This window comes from Benincasa hispida, chromosome 11, assembly GCF_009727055.1.
Source record: "Benincasa hispida cultivar B227 chromosome 11, ASM972705v1, whole genome shotgun sequence".
NCBI lineage: Eukaryota > Viridiplantae > Streptophyta > Magnoliopsida > Cucurbitales > Cucurbitaceae > Benincasa > Benincasa hispida.
The window spans coordinates 50,901,215-50,928,621 of record NC_052359.1 but is presented as its reverse complement, the minus strand read 5'-3'; the positions used below and the strand labels follow the sequence as shown (position 1 = coordinate 50,928,621).

General features: G+C 37.7%; 1 protein-coding gene across 1 annotated transcript; it reads right to left on the bottom strand.

Moving 5' to 3' along the window:
- Window positions 1–23,566, bottom strand: LOC120090273 (alcohol dehydrogenase). The gene is made up of 8 exons (XM_039047840.1): window positions 23,063–23,566; window positions 22,713–22,848; window positions 22,414–22,483; window positions 22,167–22,260; window positions 10,119–10,332; window positions 2,997–3,138; window positions 1,214–1,384; window positions 1–389 (listed from the first exon to the last, which is right to left on the bottom strand). The coding sequence occupies exons 1-8, from the start codon at window positions 23,373–23,375 to the stop codon at window positions 198–200; spliced, it is 1,332 nt and encodes a 443-aa protein (XP_038903768.1). The 5' UTR covers window positions 23,376–23,566; the 3' UTR covers window positions 1–197.
- Between the last annotated feature and the right edge of the window lie 3,841 nt (window positions 23,567–27,407).

Here is a 27,407-nt window from a genome sequence, read left to right as displayed (position 1 = left end):
TTTCCATAAAAAGGATACTCATTACAATTTTCCCACATCACAACTAGCACGAAAATAGCGTTTAGAAGCCAAGACAAGTTCCACATTTTAGGCACAAAGAAAACAGAGAAGCTTATTTCAAAGTAACATAATATTTATTTGAAGAGTTGCACAATACAAGATTAAAAAGGTGATGAGATTTGGGGGCAGTGAAGGAATTAGGCAATCTCTATAACAGCTCGACCCAAGATTTTTCCTTCATTGAGGTCTTGAAATGCTTGGTTTGAATCCTCAAACTTGTATTTTCGAGAAACCGCATCGCTAAGATTGAAAATTCCTGATTCTGCCAATTTAACCAACTTAGGCAGATCCTGCCTTGCTCTTCCTCCATAAGACCCAATCACTTTTATCTGCACCAAGTAACACATGGTTAACACACTCAAGCTCATATTGTGCATAAAGAGATAAAGAGGCAAAAACTTCCAACTCGTGGAGCCTTGTTTGTTAAACATATTCCAGCTCATGAAGTAACATTTAATCTACATGTTATGTCTTCAGGGAGAGAAACACCAAAAATACAGCAAGAATATACAAATGTAGAGATGCTACAATTGTAATCTATAGCAAGAATATAAAGGAGCGTTTAGAACGCTGAGTTGGTTATTATAGTCGGTGGTTATTATAGTTGGTGAGTTATATAATAATTAATATTTGGTGTGCAGACTATTTTAGTTTGAGTTGTAATAGTGTTTGAGTGTAAACTATTTTTGTTTAGATAGGAAATAGTAAATACTGTAGCAAAAATGAAACTAGAGGATGAATAACATAGTAAATATTGTAACCTTGAAGGTTTTAAAATTGTCACTATACTTAATTATAGGTTATAAATAGTTGTACACGCCACCGATTATATTTGGTACCCCAAACATAGAGTGAACTATAATAACCCACTCCACCAACTTCTAGTTGGTGCCCAAACGCCCCTAAATTGCTACCCTCTTTTCTGTCACCCATTCTAACTAACTACTTCACTCAATTCCCCATTTTGCCCTCCTAGTATACAGATTAATTCCCCATTTTTCCCCTTCCAGCATACACGTTAACACCACAATACCAAAGTTAGTAAAACCACATACTCCAATTAAATTGGAGAAATAGAAAACTGACGCTGAAGAAACGTGCAGCAATGCTACCTCAGGGAGAGAGAACATAAACAAAAGAAGAAAAGGCTGACCTTTCTACGAACAAGGCGGTTAATATCAATCTCGCCTACAGAACCAGCTTGAGCAAGTCCAATCATTACAGCTTTACCTCCATCCTTCACACTTTGTGTACACTGCATGAACGTCTGTGGCCTTCCCAATGCCTCCACAGCAATGTCCACTCCCATTCCACCTGTTATTTCCTGTCAGCACCTCAGTTACATTGCAGCGATATGGAATTACAAAAAAATGCCCCTCCAATTGCATAAACAAAAATTTAAAGAATCATTGACATTCAAATACCTTAAAAGCCAAAATAATCGAGTTCCCCCTTTCTCTTCTGATCCATCGAGTGGTGGGGGAAGGGAAGGATTTTTTTAGGGAAGACCAATGGGTGGGGGATAGACCCCTCTGGTTGGCATTCTCAAGTCTCCATCATTTGTCTTCTAAAACTCGTGTGGTGTCCGATTTTTTAGTTGGGTCATGGAGCTCCTAGTCGTCTTTGTTTGGTTCTCCTCGTTTTTTGTCCAATAGGGCACGATGAATGTAGTCTCTCACTTGGCCTTGCTCAAGGCAATTGTCTTTAGATCGGGGAGAAATAACCTTAGGGTGCGAGTCCCAACCCTTAGGAGGGATCTTCTGTAATTCTTTCTAGCATAGTCTCATTGATCCTTCCCCTTAAGTGAGTCAGTTTTTTCTGCTCTTTGGGGGATAAAAGATCCCAATGAAAGTCAAGTTATTTATCTAGCAAGGTTTACATAGAAGACTAGCCACGGTGAACCGGCTTGCAAGGAAGATGCCTTCGTTAGTTGGTTCCTTTTGTTGTATTCTCTATTCAAAGGAAGAAGACTTGGATCACATTCTTTGGAGTGGTGAGTTTGTGAGGCCTATTTGGAGTGATTTCTTTCAAACGTTTGGTTTCTCACTCGCTCTTCACAAGGATACTAGTGACGTGATTAGGGAGTTCCTCCTCCATCCACCCATACATGAGAAGAGTTTTATCTTTGACTTCCTAGGTGTGTTCAATTATGTGGGATTTTCGGATGAGAGGAATAATAGTGTTTGGAGAGTTGGAAATGGATCCTCGTGATATTCGGTCCCTTGTTACTTGTTAAGTTTCATGTTTCCCTTTATTTGTTAAGTTTCATGTTTCCCTTTACGCTTCGATTTTGAAGACCTTTATTACTGGTTCTATAGCTAGAGCCTCTTCGTATAATTTGGCTCCCCTTTTGTCGGCTTGGTTTTTTATGTCTCTGTATTTTTGTTTTTACTCAACCAAAGTTGTTTCGTCCAAAATAAATAAATAAAATAAGATAAAATATACAAAACCACACCTTATACTGAAGTCAACTTAGTAATACACCTCATGTAATCCATTGGAATCAACAATTATTTTTCCCAAACTTTGAATAACAAACGCAGCCTTTTATAAAAACACAAATTTTGAATTAGATGAAGCACTGAGATGTTGAAAAACCAGGACATGTAGATAATTTGAAGAATGAGAACAAGGTCTCTTAGTAAAAGAAAAATACGAAATTGAATGCGAGAAAAGAGTATATTAATCAAACACGACAAAATAAATAAATACATAAATAAAGAGGATCATTTGAAGATGATTCCATCTACCGTGCATATTACTGGTTTCCCATGATTCATGATCCATACGACAACTTGTTCTTAGGCAGAATCCTGGAAACTTTTACCAAGGAATTTACTAACAAAGTACATACTTTTATCTTTTCAATAGCATCTTCTTTACGAGAATTAATGGTATGAATCTTGGAAACTTCTACTAAGGAATAAAGTACATACTCTTATCTTTTCAATAGCATCTTCTTTACGAGAATTAATGGTATGAGTAGCACCACTTGTCTTCGCTTTTAGCAGTTTATCATCCTGAACATCAACGGCAATAATATGAGAAGCACCAAAGGCTCTTGCTATCTGCAAGCAACTGGAGAAATATAATGTTACAAAAAGAAGGGAAAAAAACACCGGATTGGAAATTGTGTATACTTCCGGGATACATGCCTTCCTAGAATGTTGTTTAAATGTTGAATCTCTATAATTCAGATATGATGCTCTGACTTTCACCAAATTAGTTTTGCAATCTTTCTTTCTTTTTCATTTTTCCTATATATTTTACATACTGTGTTGAGCATTCTAAAGCTACAAAACATTTTTTCTTTTTGTAAATATTATTTGAAAGATATATTCAACCGAAACTGAAGTATTTATTATAGTATCACATTTCTTAAATATTTGGAAATGATACGGATAGCAAGGGGATTGCACACATCAATGAGAATACTTTAGTATGGTTAGAGCAGTTGAGATATTGCTATGACTGAGCAATTGGTATTCAACTCGTTTAGAAATTGGAGTGTCCTTATGTTCTTGTCATGTCATGTGAAGACCGTGCCATGCTCAGCTTAGGGATGAGGGAAAATATGCTTCATAAATGGCTACATTCACAAGACTATTCCCCAAAAAAAAACCTGGACATTGTCCATGAAATCAGCTTCGAAGATGTTCCAACTCTTTTTCAAGAACCTTACAGTGGAACCATCAGGAGTATGTGCTTTGTTGGAGCCCATATTCATCAACCATTTAATTTCCTTCACCTCGAAAGGCCTAACAAGGAAGTCTTTAACCACCTCCAAAAATGGGAGACCATCTAAGCTTAGTGAGGAACCACAAAAAAGAGTCGTCCCGAGCAAATAATCCTTCATAAACTCTCTTTCTATATCTCTGCATCAAGAACTAGCAAGTTATTGGCTGCTAAAATTTCTAACAAGTAAATCCTCAGGTAAACAAAGAATCAAAACTCGGGTTCTGGAAATTGCAAGGCTGCAACCATCCAGTTCAGAAACGTCAAGTATGATCTGAAATCCAAAAGGACAATTCTTCCTACAGTTGCACCACTGGAAAGTGGACTTCCTCCTTTAAGAATTTTTCTTTTTGAACGAGAAATGACTTCTCATCGAGGTAATGAAAAGGAATTGAAATTTTTGGAGATACAAACTCTCAAAAGGACATAAAAAGAAATTAAAAAGATATGATACAAACTATTGAAAATAAGAGAAGAAAAAAGAAAAGGTTTACGTGAAAAACCCTAGATCAGGGAGGAAAAACCACGATTAAAAATCCTAGAGCAGTAGACACAAGTAAAAAGACAAAATTGTCCTTTAGGACAAATACATCATATTTCAACTCCCCTCAAGTTGGGGCATAGATATCAATAAGACCCAACTTGCTAACACAAGTGTCAAAGCTCTATCTTGGTAATCCTTTGGTGAGAACATCAGCAATCTATTGGCTCGAAGGAATGTAGGGAATACAAATACTGCCACTGTCCAGTTTTTCTTTGATAAAGTGTCTGTCAATCTCCGCATATTTGGTTCTATCGTGTTGCACAAGATTGTTGACAATACTGATAGCAACCTTATTATCACAGTAAAGTTTCATGGAACCATGACTGTCCTGATGAAAATTAGCCATAACCCTTTTTAACCATATTTCTTCACATATTCCTAGTCTCATAGCTCTGTATTCTGCTTCAGGGCTACTTCTAGCAACAACACCATATTTCTTCACATATTCCCAGACTCGTAGCTCTGTATTCTGCTTCAGCGCTACTTCTAGCAACAACACCCTGTTACTTACTTCACCAGATAACTAGATTTCCCCACAAGGTACAGTACCCTAAAGTAGATTTTCTATCTATGACAGAACCTGCCCAATCTGAGTCAGTGTAGGCCTCAATGCACCTTTTGTCATGTTTTCTGAACATTAAGCCTTTTTCAGGAGTAGACTTCAAATACCTCAAAATTCGGGTAACAACTTCCATGTCTCTCATAAGGAGCCTGCATAAACTGACTAACAATACTGACAGCATATGATATATCAGGTCTGGTATGAGACAGGTAAATCAATTACCCCACAAGACGTTGACACCTCTCTTTATTTACAGGAACATCTTCAATAAATCTCTCAACTTGCTATTAACTTCCACAGGCGTATCAGCAGGTTTACCCTCAGTCATTCCTGTTTCTTTCATCAAGTCCACAGTATAACTTCCATAAGCGTATCAGCAGGTTTACACTCAGTCATTCCTATTTCTTTCAATAAGTCAAGAGTATACTTCTGTTGAGAGACGGATATTCCTTCTTTTGATACTTCCGTTGAGAGACGGATATTCCTTCTTTTGATCTTGCTACCTCCATCCCAAGAAAATATCTCAGACTTCCAACGTCTTTGATCTCGAATTCATCCCCCATCCTTTGTTTTAATTTGACAATCTCAGCGGTATCGTCACCTGACAAAACGATATCATCAACATAGGCAATCAAAACAGCAACCTTCCCTGATGTCGATCTCTTAGTAAACCAAGTATGATCATAATGCCCTTGAACATACCCTTGGGACTTAACAAAAGTAGTGAATTTATCGAACCAAGCTCACAGAGACTGTTTTAAGCCATATAGGGATTTCTTCAGTCTACAGACTCGACTATCAAAACGTGCTTCAAAACCTGGAGGAAGGCTCATATAGAACTCTTCTTCTAACTCACCATTCAGGAAAGCATTCTTTACATCCAGTTGATGTAAAGGCTAGTCTCTGTTAACAGCAACCGAAAGAAAAACTCAAATCATATTAAGCTTCGCCACTGGAGAGAAGGCTTTCGAGTAATCTACCCCATATGTCTGAGCAAACCCTTGTGCAACCAATCTGGCCTTGTACTTACCAAGAGTCCCATCAAACTTATATTTAACAGTGAACACCACTTGCACCCGACGGTTTTATGACCTTTAGGAAGTACAACCAGATCCCAAGTTTTATTTGTTTTAAGTGCTCTCATTTCTTCCATAACCGCAGCTCTCCATTCGGGAATTCAAGGGCAATTAGCAAATCAAGAGTAACATCATAATCACCATGTTGTTCTAACTGCTCATCAGTACAAGACTAGTGACGAGGCCCACGTTCATCCTTCTATTGCAAGCTTTCAGTCTCCTGAGTACCCCCTGGTAACTCATTACCATCCACGATCTCGACTTCATCTGAATTCATCTCATGAACCACATCACCCCCAACATACTCATTTATATCATCAGAAACAGAGGTACCTTGAGCTGGTGCCGGTTCCAACTCTTGGACAATTTCAGGTGGAGCAACAGGGAGAACTATTTCCTTTCTAAGATTCTTTTTGTAGTATGTTATCCAGGGCACTTGTTTCGTAGAAAGGACAAGGTTGTTTGTATCTGGGATAGGCTCAAGAAGGTCTATAGGAAAAGAATATATGGATGTGGATGTGTTAGCCTCTTCACTAATGGTCTCCTCCTGAAGAGGACTAACAGGAAAAAAGGATTTATCCTCGAGGAACGTGATGTCCATAGTGACAAAGTACCTCCTAGAGGACGGATGAAAACACTTATAGCCCCGTTGATGAAGAAGATAGTCAACAAACACACACTTTTGGGCACGAGGAGCAAACTTAGTTTGGTGAGGACTGTGGTTATGAACAAAGGTGGTACACCCAAACACCCGGAGGGGAACATCTGGAAAAAGATGAGTGGATAAGAAAGAATCTTTAAAACACTAAGGGAGTGTTTGGAATTTAAGAACGCGAGAGAGCATTCAATTGATGAGGTGAGCTGTAGTGAGTACAGCATCCCCCCACAGATACGAGGGTAAAAACGCAGGAATCATGAGAGATCGAGCAACCTCAACAAGATGGCGATTTTTCCACAAGATCACGATTTTTCCATTCAACCACCCCATTTTGTTGAGGAGTATAGGCACACGAATTTTGATAGACGATGTCTTTCATAGTCAAAAACTCATGAAGGGTATGATTAACAAACTCCAGCCCATTGTCACTTCGAAGAATGGCAATTTTAGTATTAAACTGGATTTCGACGGTAGTATAAAATTGTTGAAAAACAGGCATCACTTTTGATTTATTAGTAAGGAGAAACACCCATGTAAGATGAGTGTGATCATCAATAAAATGACAAACCAACGCTTGCCAGACACAGTCGTGACATTGGATGGACCCCAAACATCACTATATATCAAGTGGAAAGGTTGGGAAGGTTTACAAGGCTGAGAAGCAAAGATAACCCTAGGCTGTTTTGCACGTATACAAACATCACAAAACAAAGAAGAAACATCCACATTACGAAAGAAATGGGGAAACAAGTACTTCATATATTGAAAGTATGGATGTCCAAGTCGAGAGTGCCATAACAAATAATCTTTTTCAGAAACAGTAAATGACGATAACAAACTAGTCCTAGACAAAATCCTAAAGGAAACATCATTGGAAAGAAAATAGAGGCCCCTATCATGCTAGGCAATGTCAATCATCGTCCCCGAGCTCAAGTCCTGAAAAGAAACAGTATCTGGTGAGAAAATAACTCTGCAGTTTAAATCTCTGGTTATTTTACTTATAGACAACAATTGTAAGAAATCTTCAATACGTGCAACACATTCTGTAAAACCAATCCCTGAAACGGAGACAAATGACCCCACAACGGGAGCAAAAGACCCATCTGCAATTCGAATTCTCTCACTTCCAGCACTCGGAGACTAGGAGAGGAATTGATCAGATGATCCAGTTAAGTGATCGATTGCTCTGAGTCAAGTATCCAAGATTCATTTCCCTCAATAAAGAAACTAAAAGATTGAGGAGTACCTGATTGGACAATAATGTCAATCCCAATAGTACCTGAGTCAACTGGATTGGTCACCTGAGACTGCGACACAGCATCAACAGATTCACTCACGAGAGCTCGGCCAGACTTTAACTTGTCATTCGGAGGGCGACGTTTGCCATTTGGAGGTCGACCATGGAGCTTCCAACATTGATCCTTCGTGTGCCATGGCTTTTTGCAGTGCTCACATACCAGAGGAAATTTCCCATTCTGCTTGTCATTATCAGACCCAGAGGACTTGACCCCAAAAGTTGCAGAGTGCACAGTAGTAACCACGGAACCGTTCATAGCACTTGTCCTATCCTCCTCTAATCGAACCTCAGAACAAACTTCCATAAGAGACGATATCGGCCTTTGTCCCAACATTCGACTCCAGACACTATCAAATTTTGAGTTCAAACCAGCTAAAAAGTCGTAACACGATCAGTTTCCTCAATCTTCGAATACTGGACCCTACCGCATGAGCAATTCCAGAAAATTTCACGACACAGGTCCATCTCCTGCCATAGTAGAAACAATTTATTGAAGTAGGCCATCACGTCCATGGTCCCTTGTTTGCATTCATGGACCTGTTTCCGCAAAGTATATAGACGTGAAGCCTTCTGCTTTTTCGAATACAGTTTTTGGACCGCCTCCCAAATATCCCGAGCAGTAGCTGAATAGAGAAGGGGTTTTCCGATCTGAGGTCCATGCTGTTAATCAGTATTGAACGGAGGAGAAAGTCCTCTCCCTTCTAGACACGCTCCTGAGGGTCCCCCGAGTTTGGTTTAAGTATCTCACCAGTCAGATATCTGAACTTATGTCGCCCCTCGAGAACCATTTTAACGAATTGAGACCAGGAGAAATAATTTTGGCCGTTTAGTTTCTCTCTTATGGTTATCCCTGCAGAATTCCCCCCAGAACCAGACAACATATTTGCAGTAGGTAAACTAGGGTAAGCTGTTACCAGATTTTCCAAATACAACGGAAGGCCAGACGTCATGTCAGGATGGGAATGTGTCTAAAGATTTGTCGTGGTCCCAAAGACTGCCCAGAGTGCTACAATCTGTTGCTGAAGACTTACTAACTGTTGTTGGATTCCAATGGAGCCGCCATAACCAATTGACCCATGCTGAGGAGAAATATATGGTGTCGGTGTGGGATGCTTCTGCCCACTTGAACTAGAAAAGGAGGCCTCAGTTGTGGGAAGGGCAGAAACGATTAAATAGGGTTGCGCTGGAATGAAGGACCCGACTGCGGTACAGCTGGAAAAGAGGAGAGCAGTGCCGAAGTCAGGTACCCACTGGAAGACGCGGCTTGAACAGCGGCTACACTCGACGCTGGCGCAACTGGGGCCCGATCGACTGGAGGATAGCACCCAAACGATTGAGCAGTGTTGGACCCGATTGGCTGGAAGGTGGCTGGAGACCCGACCGACTGTAGGAATGGCGTGGTTGGAAATGTTCCCGGCTAGGTGGTTGCGTCTGACCCGATCAGCTGCAGGAACGGCATAGTTGGAAACGCCCCCGACTGGGCGGCTGTGTCTGACATAGACAACAAGTCGACTAGGTGAGTTCCGATCAGCTGTTGTGTCTGCATCGAGCTGAGAATAGATCGAAGGTATCAGTCGACAACGGCCTAAATCGCAACATTGGTTGAAGCTTCAGTGGAACCTGTCGACGTTCAGTCTACCATTTTCCGTAGTGGAACCTGCCGACGTTCAATCTACCATTCTCAACTCAAATGCCCCACACCCTCAATTCCTCCCTCAAAGCCCCTCTACAAACCTCCATGTTCGTCCCTCATTCATAACCACAATGGTGCTTATATTCATAACAGAAAATGTCGTCCCTATACTCCTCTGTCTCTTGAGCAATTCCCTTTTTATCCCTTTCTACAAAAGTGTAGACAATTGGAGGTCTTACATTAATCTCCTCCACTAGGTCTAGGTTGTATAGCAACCAACACTGTATTTCTTTGAAATCAAACCCAAATGTCGTGTGGTTAAGTAGGTTGTCCCGTGAGATTAGTCGAAATACATGTAAGTTGGCCCAAACATTCATAAATATCAAAAGATGATGATGATGATGATACCAACACTGATAAATAAAATAAAACAAAAAAGTTGGCTATTTGATCTCACTCTTTAGCATTGGAGAATGAGAAATAACTAATAAGAGCCCAATTTTCGACCACCCAACGCCTACCACATAATACAATAAAGAATGAAATAGTTTACCTTGAACCAACACCTCCAATTCCAATAATAGCAATGGAATCCCCAGGGCGCACTTCAGCTGCATGGGCCATGGCACCATATGCAGTAAAAACTGCACATCCTAGAATTGCCGACTCTGTGTATGGTAATGATTTTGGTAAAATAGATACTCCATGCGCTGGAGTGACACAATATTCAGCAAGGCCTCCCATACTATACATATATATTGGTTTCCCTACACAAATTAAACTCCTCATCAACTCAAAATTGTGATATTCAATTGTATGCACATTATGAACGCCCCCAATAATAATAATAAAAAAAAAACCAAGAAAGGAATGAGCTGATATTAAAATGAAATTGAAATAACCATCGGGGTCACAAGAAATATAAATTTCTCACACAGGAGAGAGGCAAGAAAGATGTTGATTCCTAATTGATCAACTTCAGTACCATTCTTAAAAAGCATGTGAATATTCTGGTTAAAATCCAAATAGTCCTAAATCAGAAGCTGGCATCTATATACAGTTGCCAAAACAAAATCTAACCCATGGATGAAAAATTGCACAAATCACCCTTAAATTTTTGTTATTAGAATTATTTTTTAAAAAAATAAGATTATATTGAAAAACGAAAAGAGAAGTACAAACTCAAAAAAAAACATAAAAGAGCACGAAAAAGAAAAATGTTATAAGGAACTTTATTGATAGTTTATAGTCCCGAAGGTATTTTAGTATTTTATTTTGCCCTAGGTTTATTTCTTTTTTTTTGTATCAACCTATAAATATGGCTTCTTTTGTAACTTTCATTTTATGTTAAAATAATAAAGAGATTCTCTATCGTGGTTTTTTTCCCTATTCTAGGGTTTTCCACGTAAACAAAAGTGTTCTCTATTTTCTATCTTTTAACGTGGTATCACAGCGTGGTGACAAAACCCTAGCCGCCATCGGCTAAAACCAACCGGTTCAAGATAACCTTAGTTCTGCACCAGCCCCGCTTCCACCACAGCTGGTGATGTGGCCTCTAACCACCGCCGCTACTACCACCGCTGCTATTGCCGTCCAAGCCGCCGTTGATCGGTATCTTCAGTCCTTGCATATCCATCCAACTCTAGCGTTGTCGCAACCCTTTGATGGAAACCCTAGCGTCGCCGCCCTTTTTCACAATGTCGTCGGCACTCCTCCTTTGTTACCAAGTGTCGCCACTATCTCTCTCTCCAACCTTGTTGCCGGTAGCCGAAACATACACCTTGAAGCCGAGATTGGTGAGTCGTCCGCCTCTGTCGTGGCAACAAGGCCCTTGCAGCCACCGGGAATCCTCGACTCCTTTCCCTTCCAGCCGCAAGCAACCTACCTACAGTCGTCAGGCCTTCCTCATTATGTGCCACCTAGTTATGAACATCAAGGTTCGATTGGTTTATCTCCGATAATAGTTCAACAACAGTTGGCTAATCTTCAGGCAAGTTTTCAGCAACAAATTGTTACTCTTGGGGCAGCCCTAGGTACTTCCACAAACATAAATTCCAGTATAGTGAATTCTGACATTCCTTCCGGTCTATCGATATATCTAGAGAATCTGGTAACCTCTTTTCCTGCTTTAACTACTACAAACTATTTGTCTAGATTTATGGGAAATTCCTCAGGGTAAATTGCAGGAGAAAAGTTGAATGGTCAGAACTATTTCTCCTGGTCTCAATCCATTAAAATGGCTCTTAAGGGGCTTCACAAGTTTGAGTATCTAACGGGTAAGATACCAAGACCTAGGCCAGGGGATCCTCAGGAGCGCATTTGGAAAGGAGAAGACCCCATGCTTCGATTACTACTGATTAATAATATGGAACCTCAGATAAGGAGACCGTTGCTGTATGCTGCAACTGCTCGAGATATCTGAGATGCAGTTCAGAAATTATATTCTAAGAGGCAGAATACGTCTCGTCTTTACACTCTGCGTAAACAGGCACACGAGTGCAAATAGAGGACTGTGGATGTCACTTCATACTTTAACAAATTGTCCCTAATCTGGTAGGAGATGAACCTATGTCATGAAATTATCTAGGATTGTCCTTGTGGAGGCGTCCGGTATTCCAAGATTGAGGAAGTCGATCGTGTTTATGATTTACTAGCTGGTTTGAACTCTAAGTTCGATGTAGTGTGAGGCCGTATACTGGGACAGAGGCCTATACCTTCTCTTATGGAAGTGTGCTTTGAGGTTCGTCTAGAGGAAGACAGAGTTAGTGCTATGAACATCACGACTGTGTTAAGAACCTGCAATTTTTCTTTCTTTCGACTAAACACACAGACAAACAAACCAGGGAAATAGATGATAGAAGAAGAATCGAAAAGCAAAACTATATTCCAAAGCTCTTTATTATCTCCCAATGATTCAGCCAACCAAACTAGCTGGTTTTCGAGAGATGCTGGGGAAATCTCTCCATGAAGAATTCCTCTTCCTAATTCAAAATTTTTCCTTTCCTTGCCCTTTTTGATCAATCCCCCGTGGTCCCCACTCCAACGCAATCCCTCCTTATTTCTGTTGAAACCGTTTCAACCTCTTCCACTACCCCCTTAACCAAATTCATTTGTGAACTTCCCTTTTTACCCTTCCTTTTATAGGTGTAGACTATTAGAGGTTTTACAGACTGTACCTGGTGTTGATTCTGCTACTTTTAATGCAAAATTATCTGGTTCTAATAATAACAAGAAAATTGGGAAACAGACCCCGGTGTGTGAACATTGTAAGAAACCCTGGCATACAAAAGATCAGTGTTGGAAGTTACATGATAGACCACCGAATGGCAGAAGACATCCTCCAGATGACAAGCCCAATCCTAGTCGGGCTTTTATGAGTTAATCTGCGAGTGCCTCCCAGTCACAACCTCAAGTGAATTGCCAAAGTGACCCTAGTGTCTCTTCTCTTGGGGTCGTTGCTCAATTAGGTACCTCTCAATCCTTAAGTCTCCTCAGCATAAATGGTAAGAAACCATGGATACTTGATTGGGCTACAGATCATTTGACTAGATCTTCTGATAATTTTCTATCATACCTTCCGAGTGCTAGTAATGAAAAGATTCGGATTGCAAATGGGTCCTTTGCTCCAATTGCAGGCAAGGGTCATATTTCTCCTTTTGATGGTTTAACTTTACAGAATGTGCTGCATGTACCCAGAATATCTTAGAATTACTATCTATTAATAAGATAATTAAAGATTTGAATTGTCAAGTTACCTTCTCACCAGATAATGTTTTCTTTCAGAACTTGAGCTCGGGGAAGACGATCGGCACTACCCGACACAATAGGGGACTCTATTTCCTTGATGATGATACTTCCTCTAGGAACTGTTATAGGACTAGTTTGTTGTCTTCTTATTTTTCAACTTCAGAAAAAGATTGTATGTTGTGGCATTTTCGCCTTGGTCACCCAAATTTTCAACATATGAAATATTTATTTCCTCATTTGTTCAATAAAGTTGGTGTCTCTTCTTTATCTTGTGATGTGTGCATTCATGCAAAATAGCATATGGTCACCTTTCCATTTTATCCTTACAAACCTTCTCAGCCCTTCACCCTTATTCATATTGATGTTTGGGGTCCCTCGACTATTACCACCTAGTTAGAGAAAACTTTGGTTTGTGACCTTTATTGATGATCATACCCGTCTTACATGGGTTTTTCTCCTTGCTGATAAATCTAAGGTTTCGTCCACACTACTGTTAAGACTCAGTTCAACACCAAAATTTCTATCCTTCGTAGTGATAATGGTCGTGAGTTCCTTTTTTTAAAAAAAGGAAACAAGTTTCTTTATTCATTAAGAAAATGAAGTGAGACTAATGCTCAAATTACAAGAAAATCAAAAGGATCAGCAAGTGCACCCAGGCATCTCAACTAGGTTGACACCCCCTTAGCACCCATCATAACATCCGAACACTAGAAAATCCTCTAAATTAAAGCAATACAATGGGATACAAGGCTTAAAAGCGAGAAAGAAAAACCGAGCTGGAAAAGAAAAAGAAAAACACAGCCTTATGAACTAAAGCTTCTTTGTAGCTTGGACTTTAGAATGCCGGAGAAAGAAATGAATGCCAATTTAGACTAATTTCCTAACTAGAGTATGCTGCAAAGGAGCTTGTGAGGGAGCACCAAAGAGAGGCTTTCAGCTTGGCTGCTTCATATCTTGAAAACCATGGAGTTTCCTTGTCTTGGAAGACTCTTTGGTTCCGTTCAAACCACAATTCAGCTAACACAGCCTTTACAGCATTGACCCACAGAATTTGATGAGATTTCTTAAGAACCGGACCTATCAACAGCTGCTGGACATTAAGTCTAAAATCTACCCCAATAGCCCAACTCAAATTAAAGACATTGAAGAGCGAAAACCAGCAGTTTTGTGCATAAAAGCAATCGAAAAGGAGGTGCTGGAGGTCTTCCCAATCCTTTTTACACAAGGCACATCTATTGGGAGAGATGTAATGGGAGACAAGCTTCGTTTGCAGGACGCTTGAGCAGTTTAGGGTTCCAAAAACCATTATCCAAAGGACTATATTTACTCTCCTCGGACTTTTGGACTTCCAAAGAGCTTGACTTAAGAGGGGATCAATTCGAGGGACTTTGCGAAGGTACTTGGTTAAGGATTTAACCGAAAAAATTCCATTGGATTCCAATGACCAAGCCTTTGAGTCAGGGCGATCTTGCATCTTTAGATGAGAGATTAGGCTTAACAAATCTTGAAATTCAGTAATCTCTTCATCTTTCAAAAGTCTTCTAAAAGAAATGCTCCAAGAATTGGTGCTATGATCCCAATGTTCCAACACAGAACCATTTGGTTGAGTAGACAATCTGAATAAGCTGGAGAATTTGGACCTTAGGGGGATTGCCTAGCCAAGCATCTAACCAGAAAGCAATTTTAAGTCCATTACCTAATACGTAAACCGCCAGATTTTCCACTTTCAGCCAAGCCCTTGATATGCTGACCCAGGGGCTTCTAAGGCTACTTCCTGCCTTACCGGATGTGTGACTCCCAAACCTGTTACTGCCATGAATACTTGTGACCACTCTGCATCGAAGGGAGGAGCCTTCATGCTGGAATCTCCAACCCCATTTTGCTAAAAGAGCCATATTTTTCTCTTTCAAGCCTCCCAAACCAAGGCCTCCTTCTTGAGATTTAGCCACTTGTTCCCATTTGGCTAAATGGTTTAATTTCCCCCTTTGTGGCCTTCTCAAAAGAAGTTCCTCAAAATTTTTTCTAAGATGGATAACACTTTTCTTGGTATCAAGAAGGAAGACATAGTAAGTGGGGAGATTTGAAAGAACTGACTTACAAAGAGTTGCTCTTCCTCCTCTTGAAAGGTTGTACCTTCTCCATTTATCTAGATTACCATCAAGTTTATCAATAACTGGCTGCCAGAAAACTGTCTTTTTTGGATAACCCCCCAATGGAAGACCGAGATAGACTAGAGGAAGTTGTTCAGCTTTACAATTGAACTTAGCTGCCATCAAATTCAGCATGTCTAGGTCTACATTAACACCACGGAGAGATGATTTCTCCCAATTAATTTTCTGACTAGAGCACCATTCAAAAAGATCAAGGGTGGTCCGAAGAGATTCTAGCATAGCAACATCATATTTGCAAAAAATAAGAGTATCATCAGCAAAATTGAGACATGGACTTTGTCCTTTCCTACCAAGAAACCTCCCTAACTTCTTTTCTCATGTAACCGGTTGATTAAGGCATTTAACACTTCTCCCACAAGGATGAAAAGGAAAGGAGAGAGGGGGTCTCCTTGCTTTGAGTTCCTTAACCATACCCTTCGTGATTTTCTGTCTTCTAATGGTATTGTCCACCAAAGCTTGTGTGCCTATACCCCTCAACAGAATGGGGTGGCTGAAAGGAAAAATCGTCACCTCTTCGAGGTTGCACGATCTCTCATGCTGTCTACTTCACTTCCATCTTACTTATGGAGGGATGCAATTCTGACGGCAGCTCATCTTATTAATTGAATGTCTTCCCGTGCCCTCCAACTCCAAACCCCTCTTAAATGCCTCAAGGAGTGGTGCACTGCCTTTGTCCATAATCATGGCCCTAACCAAACTAAGTTTACCCCTCATGCTCAAAAATTTCTCTTTGTTGGGTATCCCCTTCACCAGCGAGGTTATAAATGCTTCCACCCTTCTTCCCGAAAATACTTCATCTCCATGGATGTAACATTCCTTAAGGATCAACCTTTCTCCCCATTAGTCATCTTCAGGGAGAGAGTACTAGTGAAAAGACCAACAGGTCCACATCTTCGGTCCCTACTGACCTTCCTGAACTCCTTCCTAAACCCATCCTGAGTGCCCATGACACCAAATCCACTAAACAAGTCCCTTGGATAACTTACTACAAGAAGAATCTCATAAAGGAAATGGTGTCCCCTACTGCTCCGTCGGCTCCGGTCCCTGAATCTGAACCAATACAAGCTCAAGGTACTACTGGCCCTGATAATACTAACTTGTGTGTTGAGGATAATATTGTTCCAAAGAATAATAGAGTTGCATGTAGTGATGAGATGATATTGTCTTGTCAGGAGATGATACTACCTTTGTTAAGTCCCAAGGTTTCACTCAGGGACACTCTAATCACACGTTTACAAAAAGGTCAGTATTTGGAAAAATTGCTTTTCTAATTGTGTTTGTAGATGATATTGTCTTGTCAGGAGATGATACTGCTGAGATCACCAGGCTAAAAAAAATGGCTGACGAGTTTGAGATCAAAGATCTAGGGAATCTAAAGTATTTCCTTGGTATGGAGGTGGCAAGATCAAGAGAAGGAATCTCTGTCTCATAATGAAAATACACTCTTGACCTGTTAAAAGAAACAGGTATGACTGGATATAGACCTACTGACACTCCTATTGAATTCAATGTGAAACTGGGAGATTCTGTTGACAAAGTTCCTGTTGATAAAGAGAGGTATCAGCGTCTAGTGGGAAAGCTGATTTACTCATCTCACTAGGCCAGATATTTCCTATGTTGCTAGTGTTGTTACTCAGTTTATGCAGGCACCCTACGAAGAACATATGAAAGCTGTGAATCGGATTCTGAGATATTTGAAAAGCTCTCTAGGTAAAAGTCTGATGTTCAGGAAAACTAACAAAAAATGCATTGAGGCTGAATATAAAGCTATGAGTTTGAGAATCTGTGAAGAAATTTGGTTGAAGAAAGTTCTGTTTAATCTTTATCAAGACAGTGTTTTACCTATGAAGCTCTATTGTGATAATAAAGCGGCTATAAGCATAGCCAATAATCCTGTACAACATGATAGAATGAAACGTGTGGAGATTGATAGACACTTTATAAAAGAGAAACTGGACAATGGCAGTATCTGTATTCTGTATATTCCATCTAGTCAACAAGTCGCTGATGTTCTCACCAAAGGGTTACTCAAGCAAAGTTTTGACTCATGTGTTAGCAAGTTGGGTCTAATTGACATTTACACCCCAACTTGAGGGGGAGTGTTAGAAATAAGGGACTTTGTTGATAGTTTATAGCCTCGAGGGTATTTTAGTATTTTACTTTACCCTAGGTTTATTTCCTTTTTTTGTATTAGGACTTGCTAGAGCCTATAAATATGGCTTCTCGTAACTTTCATTTTATGTTAAAATAATAGAAAGAGACTGTCTATCGTGGTTTTTTCTCCCTGATCTAGGATTTTCCACGTAAACTTAGTGTTCTCTATTTTCTATCTTTTAACAAAAAAATATGACAAGAAATCTGTAAACTCTTTAAAAAAATCCCCCTGATAATTACATATATCATTAACAGTACTATAAAAGAAATTGGATAAAAGAACACCAACAGGGAAGCTTTAATATTGATAATCTCAAAATGACCCATCCATCCCACGAAAGACAACTGAAACTACATTCTTTATATCGATAATCTCAAAATGATCCATTTATACTACATTTTGAAGGAGCTCGAGTTAAAGCTTCATCTTGGTATTCTCTCTCCAACTTTGATGTAGATTATTCCATCCAAGATCTATGCGTTTCCTTATATTGTTCTAAGAAGCACGGACACTGACACACAACACGACGACACGCCAATTTTCAAAAAAGTAGGACACGACACGTCGGGGACACGTTATTTTTTTTTTTTATTAAAAAAATTAAATATATGTCGTGAAATAAACATATTGGAAAATATTCCATTTAAAAACACCATTAACAACCATACAAGATACAACCATGGATAAGATGAGTAGATGACTAACGATCCAATGTCATAAGTCGTAACAAGTTTAACTGTTTGAGTAATTAGTTGAACACCATAAAAGTTACAAAACCACAAAATAGAATCGAAGAAGCCAAGCCATATTTTCTTCATTCTTGTCCAATGTCCTCTTAACTACTCGAAGCTTCATTCTGATCACCATCATCAGTAAAAACTACAGCTTCCAATTCTGGTTCGTCCAAAGATAAACTAGCTACTTCAAGCACTCCTGCACCTTCAAATGAATCAAATGAATCTCCAGCAATGTCCCACATTTTCGTCTCTCCTTTGAAATATTCAGGAGTTCTTCTTGATAAAAGACGTAGATTGCTATGGATGTACACCAAGTCTTCTGCACGTTTTGGTGTCATCTTGTTCCTTCTCATGGAGTGCACAAATGAATATGTACTCCAATTTCGCTCACAACACGAGGAAGAAGAAGGTTGAACAAGTAACTTCATAGCTAGTGATTGTAAAATTGGAGTAAAGGCACCATGGATGGCCCACCAACTCTACGGAGGTATATTATATCTATCACGTATGGAATCATGTTCAGCAAACTCTGAAGACATTGTAAAGAAATTGGCAAATTCAATGTTTACTCTTGTTCGCTCATCCTCTGAACTAAAGTATCTTTTGATACACTTCATCCTCTCTCTTGATACTTCTAAGTCTTTATGTGGTGGAACTCAAGTCTTGTCTTCTTCTAAGCATAATGATGGTAGATGCAAATCATGTTTCTGCTACTACAAGTAACTTCAAAGACACAAACTCATTGAACATAGCAAGCCTCATGGAATGGTTCATGATAAAGTGCTTGACAAACATAACATCATCAGAAATTTCAGAAATCCAGCTACACTCTGCAAATACATGTTGATTACTATCAATATTTCTTGCAGCACAAATATTCTTCAAAGCAAGGTTGAGGGTATGAACTACACAAGGTGTCCAAACTATGTTGGGGAATTGTGATTCAATAATTTGTCCTGCACCCTTACAATTTGCAGCATTGTCAGTGATTATTTGAATCACATTCTCATATCCCACCTCATTTATAACTTCTTTCATCAAATTTGCTATGAAGTATTTGTCTTTAGTCTCACCTGAGCAATCTACAGCTTTAAGAAACATTGGTCCTCCTTCTGTAATTGCCATAAAGTTAATCAATGGTCTCCTCTGTGAATCGCTCCATCCATCACTGACAATACTTACCCCCTTTTGAAACCATGTACTTTTCACAGATTGCAACAATCTCTCTATATTTGCTTTTTCTTTTTGGAGAAGAATCGTTCTCAATTTATTATACCCTGGAGGTATATAACCCAACATAGTATTATTTGCAACCAAAGAAAATATGTTGACATAATGTGGATTTCTAGCCAAGTGAAAAGGCAAACCTGAAGAATAAAACATTCTAGTTATCTCCGAATCTACTTGATCACGAATTGCCAAGTTAAATGATTTCTCTAGTGCACTAACATTTCTTTTCCTTTTCTTTTGTTCCATTGTTGAATAAGAATTTGAATAGCTACCCATCATACTTCCACTTCCAGTTCCAAAAGATTGAGATTCAGTTTGTATATGCCGTGAAGGTGGTAAAGGAACTTGTTTAGGTGCATTCCTTGCAATACGTGTCTTAGCTTCATCTTCTAATTTTTGCATTTCAGCAAGATCTTTAGGGGTGATTTTTTTACATATTCCAATCCCAAATCCACTTAATTTTAGTGGTTATTCTATCCAAGATCTATGCTTTTCCTTATATTGTTTGCATCTTTGCTCTAACTGTATTTGACTAGTTTTACTTGTTTTCATTCCCTTTTGTATTTAGACCATTAGTCTCTTTTTGTAGTTGTTTCCTTTTCAAAAAAAAAAAAAAAAAAAGATCCATCCATCCAAGATGTTAAGAGAGCATATAAATGTCCGTTTGTAATTTTGTTAGTGTTTATTTGTTGCAACTGTATATTGAACTAATCTGAATTTCTATTGTAATATTACATCTCGTTCAAAATCCATTGCCATTTAGGTAATCCGTTTTTTGTTCGTGTTGAAAAAACTTTATCCAGAATTGGTGTACGTGTACCCTAAGAGAATAAAAAAAAATTCTCTCCAAGAATCAAGTCACAAATCTTATTATGCATAAGAGTTATGGAATACAACATAAAGATTCTCTATTTATAGAGAATTAAAAGCAAACTAAAATTCAAATAGAAAATTAAACAGGATTTTTTTTATAGGAGACGAAACAATGTATTCATGAAAAGAGAAAGGGGAATGACCTAAGGGCAAGGCGTAGAGGTTACCCTTCCCCACCAAAAACAACTATATAAAACCCTTCCAATTGTTAATAATCATTTGAAGACTGTAATTACAAAAGAATTTAGAATGATTTGTACACCACCAAGAAAACTAAAAAAGGATTAACTAGGGATTTAACAAAGATTGATATGAATTACCGTAATTTACCCTTAATGCTAATACATCACAAAGGATATATGGTTGAATATCCATGAAAAACTTACAAAATTTAAATCCCACTCAAACCCAACAAGATAAATAGAGTATACCTTACATGGAATGGATTCAAACCAACAAATTAAAACTACCATATATTGGCCTATTGGTCCATGAGGCTAGTGGAAAAGTGGAAAAATAAAGGGTCTTAAAGGAATGGATACAAACACAATGGTAGTCACGTACCTAGGATATTCAATTCAAAAAGTTTCTAACAACCTAAGTGTATAGGGTCAAGCAAGTATCCTACCTAAACACTCGCTTGCAGATATCCCAAAAAGAAATAGAATTGAAAAGAAAAAAGGGTTCAGCTAATTGCACAAAAGACTCGTAATTTTTTGGGAAAAGGCAACTGAAACTCCTCCAAAGGATTCTAGATTAGCCTCAAAATTTCCAATAGTAAATAACAACTACCTCTACTTCACCACTGATATAATACTCATTCCCTGGCGCAACTAGGTATCTTTTTAATGGCCTAAATGCTAAAAGTGCAGATTCAAAGGCTTGGATAATAGATTTAAGAGTATCAGATCAAATGAAAAGTCTTTCTTACTAACTAATTTTAATATGAGAACTGCAAGTCTTCTTATGGCCTTATCTAAGGTTCTAGGAACCAGGACTATTCACCTTTGTTTTTCTTTTGATAAGAAGAAAACTATTCACCTATCTGAAAACCCCTTTTTATAAAATGACCCAAAAAAACAATAAGGGTGATAAACTAAGAGACATGCTCCTCTTTTTCATTATTTGTTTAGGATACATGTAAACTTAACATAAATACTAAATTTACTCCACGAAAAACGTATAAAATGTCAAGTTATTAAACAATTGTAGGAGATGAAATTTTTAGGTTTTTCAAGTTTTTTATGTTTGTATTTCTTATCTTTGGTTAAAAAATGAACTTTTATTTTATATTTTTTTTATCTTTGGTAACATTTAATTGATTTGGGCTTTAAATTTGGGTCCAACATAGAAGATTGGACCATTTTCTCCTTAAAAATTTCCAGTGGTGTCCTGGAAGTTTTCTAGTCATGTCCCCACATGTCCGAAATTAAAAAAAAAAAGGTAAAAATATGGCATGGAAATTTGTGTATCGGACATGTGTCCAGATGTATATGTGTTTGATACGTGTCCAACAAGGACACTCCCCTTAAAATGGAATGTCCATGCTTCATAGGTGCTAAACTTCAACAATTCATTAAATATCCACAAACGCTTTAGAGCTTCCTTCTCCAAAGGCATCAGAAAAGTTGCAGCTAAAACAACAATGATAAAGATATAATGTTAGATAGGTTAATAACATATATTACCATCCCTGCGAAGGAACAACCGAGTTTCACCATCATAAAGTGTTCCTTTGGCCCGGTTATAAGCAAAGAAATCTTCACATAGATCATCATGGCCCTTTCTCCAATTCAGTAATCAAATTGATCAAATTAGTTCTCCACACGTTTTACCACGGATATTGTCAGCAGGCATTTCAAAAGTCAAGAATCAGGATTGAAGGATTATAATAGATAAACTGAAGAGAAGCACGAGCATGAAAATAGTACTAACCTTTGAACAGTAGGAACAGTTTCCACAAGGCATGATGAAAGCTCCTACAACATGAGCTCCAATTGGAAGTCTGAAATAGCAGGAAAACGTAACAAATAAACTTGTAACTCCCTTTCTAGTCAACCATCCTTGCATATTTAAGTTTGTTCGTTATTTCCTTTATTTATAGCAGATAACCAAGAGCTTGCTTAACTATCTTATATTATCTGCAATGAGCAAGAGGTTGAAATATTTTATTTCTTTCATGCAAAATCACATCTAAATAATAACTATGCTAAAAATCATTACGAGAACAAAACCTTTCCATTGTTTTCCTGTCCGTGAGAGGTCCATGTTCGACAACTTCACCAGTGATCTCATGGCCGACTACACAAGGGCTAGGGAACGGAATCTCGCCCTTCATAACGTGCAGATCAGAATGGCAAACTCCACAAGCTGCATTTGAAAAAATGTAATGCCATTTAAGGAAAAGTAATTGGAAGCTGAAGAGCAATCACATGCAGTAGAAAATGTCTAAATTACAATGAAAACCGAGGTCTGAAATAGACAAAAATGATGAAGAAGTGCTTCAGGATGCAAAGTTTGTAATTCCCGCAAAAAAGTACAATTAGAAAGAGAAACAAGAAAAGGGATGAAAAGAGGTGGAAACCCTTGATTTTGATGAGGACTTCTCCAGCTTTGGGACGGGGCATGTGGAATTCTTGAATGGTAAGCGGCTTATTGGGCTCGGAAAACACAGCAGCACGCATGTATGAGGGCAAGGAAGAATATGAAGAAGAAGAAGAAGAAGAAGCAGGGGAGTGGTGGATGCGTGTAAGTGCATGATGGAAGGTTGAGGAAGAGCGAAGAAGATGGAATCTAGTGGAAATTGCTCTTCGGATGAAGGGAGAAAACGCCATTGTTGGAATCCGGAGAGAGAGAGGGAGAGAGAGATCGATTGATGGATGGATTGGGATGAGCATAATGGTTTGTTGAGTTGGATTCTTATATTTTAAGATCGGCGTTGACACCAAACTATATTTTCAGCCATTTTGGAATCTTCAATTTCTTGTTTCAATCTTCAGGTGCTGGTGCCGATGCCGTGTAGGCTTTGGCCATGGAAGATCAAGAGTTGCCACGTCCGAAAATCTCATACCAAATCATATCCAACAATCACCACCATCATCATTGGTTAATGCAAGTATGGTCCAAATAGACCAGTCTGATTCTTAAAATGGTAATCTATATCTAATCCAATAAATAAATAGGTGGGATTGAGTCAAATCGGTTACAGGTCGACTTTCAGCGAAGCTTTGATCAAATATAAGACAGAATTTAAGCTAGCTTTTGGATCTATATCTAATCCAATAAATAAATAGGTGGGATTGAGTCAAATCGGTTACAGGTCGACTTTCAGCGAAGCTTTGATCAAATATAAGACAGAATTTAAGCTAGCTTTTGGATCTATATCTAATCCAATAAATAAATAGGTGGGATTGAGTCAAATCGGTTACAGGTCGACTTTCAGCGAAGCTTTGATCAAATATAAGACAGAATTTAAGCTAGCTTTTGGATCTATATCTAATCCAATAAATAAATAGGTGGGATTGAGTCAAATCGGTTACAGGTCGACTTTCAGCGAAGCTTTGATCAAATATAAGACAGAATTTAAGCTAGCTTTTGGACTTTTGATTAGGTTGATCCAACAATATCTATAATTTTTAATAAGAGTAACAATTACATCCTCAAACTTTTTATTATAAAAATTGAGCCTCAAATTTATATAGGTGATAAAATTGGACGCTCAAATTTATATAGTTGTAGAATTAGACTCATAAACATTCAAAAAAAATTTGAATCCTCAACTTATATATAATATTATGTTGCCTAGTTATATGCTCGTTAAAAGGTGTAAATACTATGCTTAAATTTGCAAGTATACACAATCAAGAGTAAATAGACAATGAGTAAATTATTGTTTTCACTAAAACTAGTAAAGCTCGTTGTTCATGAATATACTTTGATTAAGTAGACTCAATCATGTCTCAAATACAAGTTAAAGAAGAAAAAATTAAATCAATCCTTCATTGTTGCAAACTAAAGAAAACTTCAACAATGCACAAAAGTGAATAAATGAAACAACAAAAACAACTTAGTTTATTAGACGAGTATTGAGGTAAGATTAAACTAGGATAGGTTTGGATTAGGACGATTTAGCTAGCTTCTTAAAACAAATTCTGGAGCATTTAACCTTCCAAGATCAGCTCACTAACAACCTCTTGGAAACCTCCCATAATCATAAATTGAGTAGTTTAACTTTCATTAATCTACACATTTTTTTTATGTGGTTGACTCAATGCTTTAGGCACTTAATCATCCCTAACTTCACCGCTTAGCTTGATACTTAATCTTAAATGTTAGCTTTTTTAGCTTCAAACATATCATATGTTCTAGTGATAACAAATATTTCTTTACTAATGATTTTAGTGTTTTAAGGTATTCATAGCAAAAACTCGGAGTGACAATTTCAATATACTTTGATCATTCAAATTAGACATTAAAGGAAGAAGTTGTGGCCAAAAGAATATTTTAAAGAAAAATTTTATATGGTAATGATGTGACACATGGACCAGTCACATGATGATACGGGTTAAAGAGATATTATACATTGGCGAGATAATCAAATCAATTTGACGACTCAAATCATGACAAATGCCGCTATCAAAATATTTATTTTCAAAATTAAAAAGAATTTCAAAAGTGAAATTTTTTATACAAAAAATTAATCGATTAATTAATTTTGACCTATTTTTTTTCTTCTTCATCATCATTATTATTTTATTTTAAATTCAAATTCTATTTCTATTTAAAACACATATGCTCATCCCTTTTTAAAAAAAATCTCTCATCTCCCAATCTCTCGATATCATTGAAATTTCTCTCCAAATTCTTCATTATTGATAATCCTTCAAACTTTCATATTCTTAAAATTATTTTTGAACTTCACCCCCTTCATTGGTTCGACCCGATCCTAAAAAGTAAAGATTCAAGCTCAAGGACTTTAAATATTATAAGAACTTAGATTAGGTCGATACAATTTCAAAATATAGGACAAATTTTATTTTCTCCCTTATTTTAGGTCATCCATTTGCTGGACCATATTTGACATTTTTGAAATAACATATTAGACAATTGAAACTTCATAAACTTGTTGGATAACTTCTAATACAAATATCACTCTTCACTCTAATGCTAATTTACAAATTCCTCACCTCTTTATCTTGTGATCTAATGGAAATTTAACCAGCTTGGTCCAATTCAGTTTCACTTCAATGATCGATTATTAATATATACATAAGAAAAACCCAATCAATTTGTTGTATTGAATGAAAAAAACTGCTTTGTGATCATGGTCACCAGAAGTCAGAACAGTACCAATAGATTATTGTTGAATACTACATAGAAAAGAAAATTATTCTTACCTAAAAATATACAAGAAGAAAAGTTGCATTTCATGCAAAGATTTCAAGGGAAATACTTAAAAGAAAGGCCCTTAAAACAAAGTTTAAACTCCAATAAACAGTATGACTGAAGATAATTATTTTATACTTTCCCATAGTATTATATAAAGTTAGAGTGACTATAATAATACAATTCTAATGTTTATTCTATATGTGGAGAAATATATTACTATGGATTACAAAATTAAAAATTGTCATTGTTTACTACTAAAGGCAATGGGCACAATGAATGCTAAAATAAAAACTTGTCCAATACATGATGATGCCTGTCCATGATAAAAATTTCATCTGATGATGAACTCGGTGAGGTAATTAAAAGGGAGATTGTCACATCACCTCCCAGATTCACCTCTTTCTCTAGAAAGGAGATGTGAGGACAGCAGATGTCAACCCTTTTATGACATCCACTGCCAAGTTAACTTGTTAAATTAACATCTTATGAACCCGTTTTGCTTTAGACTTAACTTGTACACCTGTGTACAGCATAACTATCACAGTACACAATTTAACTCATTTCAACATAATCCTATGAACTATTTTACCATATAGAATATAACTTATTACAGACCAAGCCCTGACTCTTCTTTCATAGAGGCCAATTAATTACATCCCAGACATATACTAACTTAAGACTATTAAACATTTTGGGAGGTGAACAGACTGAACCTTTCTATCAAGCAACCAGCAATCCTGGAATCCTTGAACTCTCATGCTACTTGGGGAGGGAAAGAAAACAAAACATAGGAAAGTGCGAACTGTGAAGCTCAGTAAGTGATATGCTTAAAAGAACATACGCTTTTACATCAAATAAATCCTTTGGAAATAATTATAGTACATCAAGATTATTTGAAACAAATCATAGCATAAATCATTCAGCATGTCTTTCATACTCTAGCTTTAGATAGTCGTTGGAACATATAGTCAACATAGAACATTGTATTCGTAAAACATCTCAGTGAAAATCAGAGATCAACTTTTACATAATAATTCTAGTTACTTAATAAAATCATATAGTCAACATAGAACATCGTATTCGTGTCAAAGAACTAGACAGCTCGCAAAACGTGATAATTCAAACGGTGACTGATAATGGGCAAAAATGCACGTTATCATAGTGCTAAGTTCTTAAACAATGTTGGATTGCGTTGATGAAATATGTTACTTTGCGTCCATTAAGCATCAATTTCGTAATATTGCGGTCGCATGCATTCAGCGCATTAGAATAGTTGATTTTTGTATTTTTATTCATTGGTCGAGCGCAACTTCACCTCAAGGCTTTACGTTGATCGTGCTCGCAAATATTCGCCCGAGAAAGATCGCCGCAACTTGGTTAGCACAACATGGTGGGCGCATCCGGGTGAAAGGATAATTAAGAGTGATGGGATAGAAAGCTGATAACAGTCGAATCTAAATTAAGTTGACAGCCGATAACGGTCACAAAGTACATTCAGCTTTATCGGTGAGAATTATTCAACGTATCAGTCAGGAATTAAA

Excerpts from the sequence above, each read along its gene's own strand:
- LOC120090273 (XM_039047840.1), bottom strand. The coding sequence starts at position 23,375 with ATGCTCATCCCAATCCATCCATCAATCGATCTCTCTCTCCCTCTCTCT. Across the intron at positions 22,261-22,413 it reads ACTGTTCCTACTGTTCAAAG|GGCCATGATGATCTATGTGA; the intron begins GTTAGTACTATT and ends AATTGGAGAAAG. Across the intron at positions 390-1,213 it reads ACCGCCTTGTTCGTAGAAAG|ATAAAAGTGATTGGGTCTTA; the intron begins GTCAGCCTTTTC and ends TACTTGGTGCAG.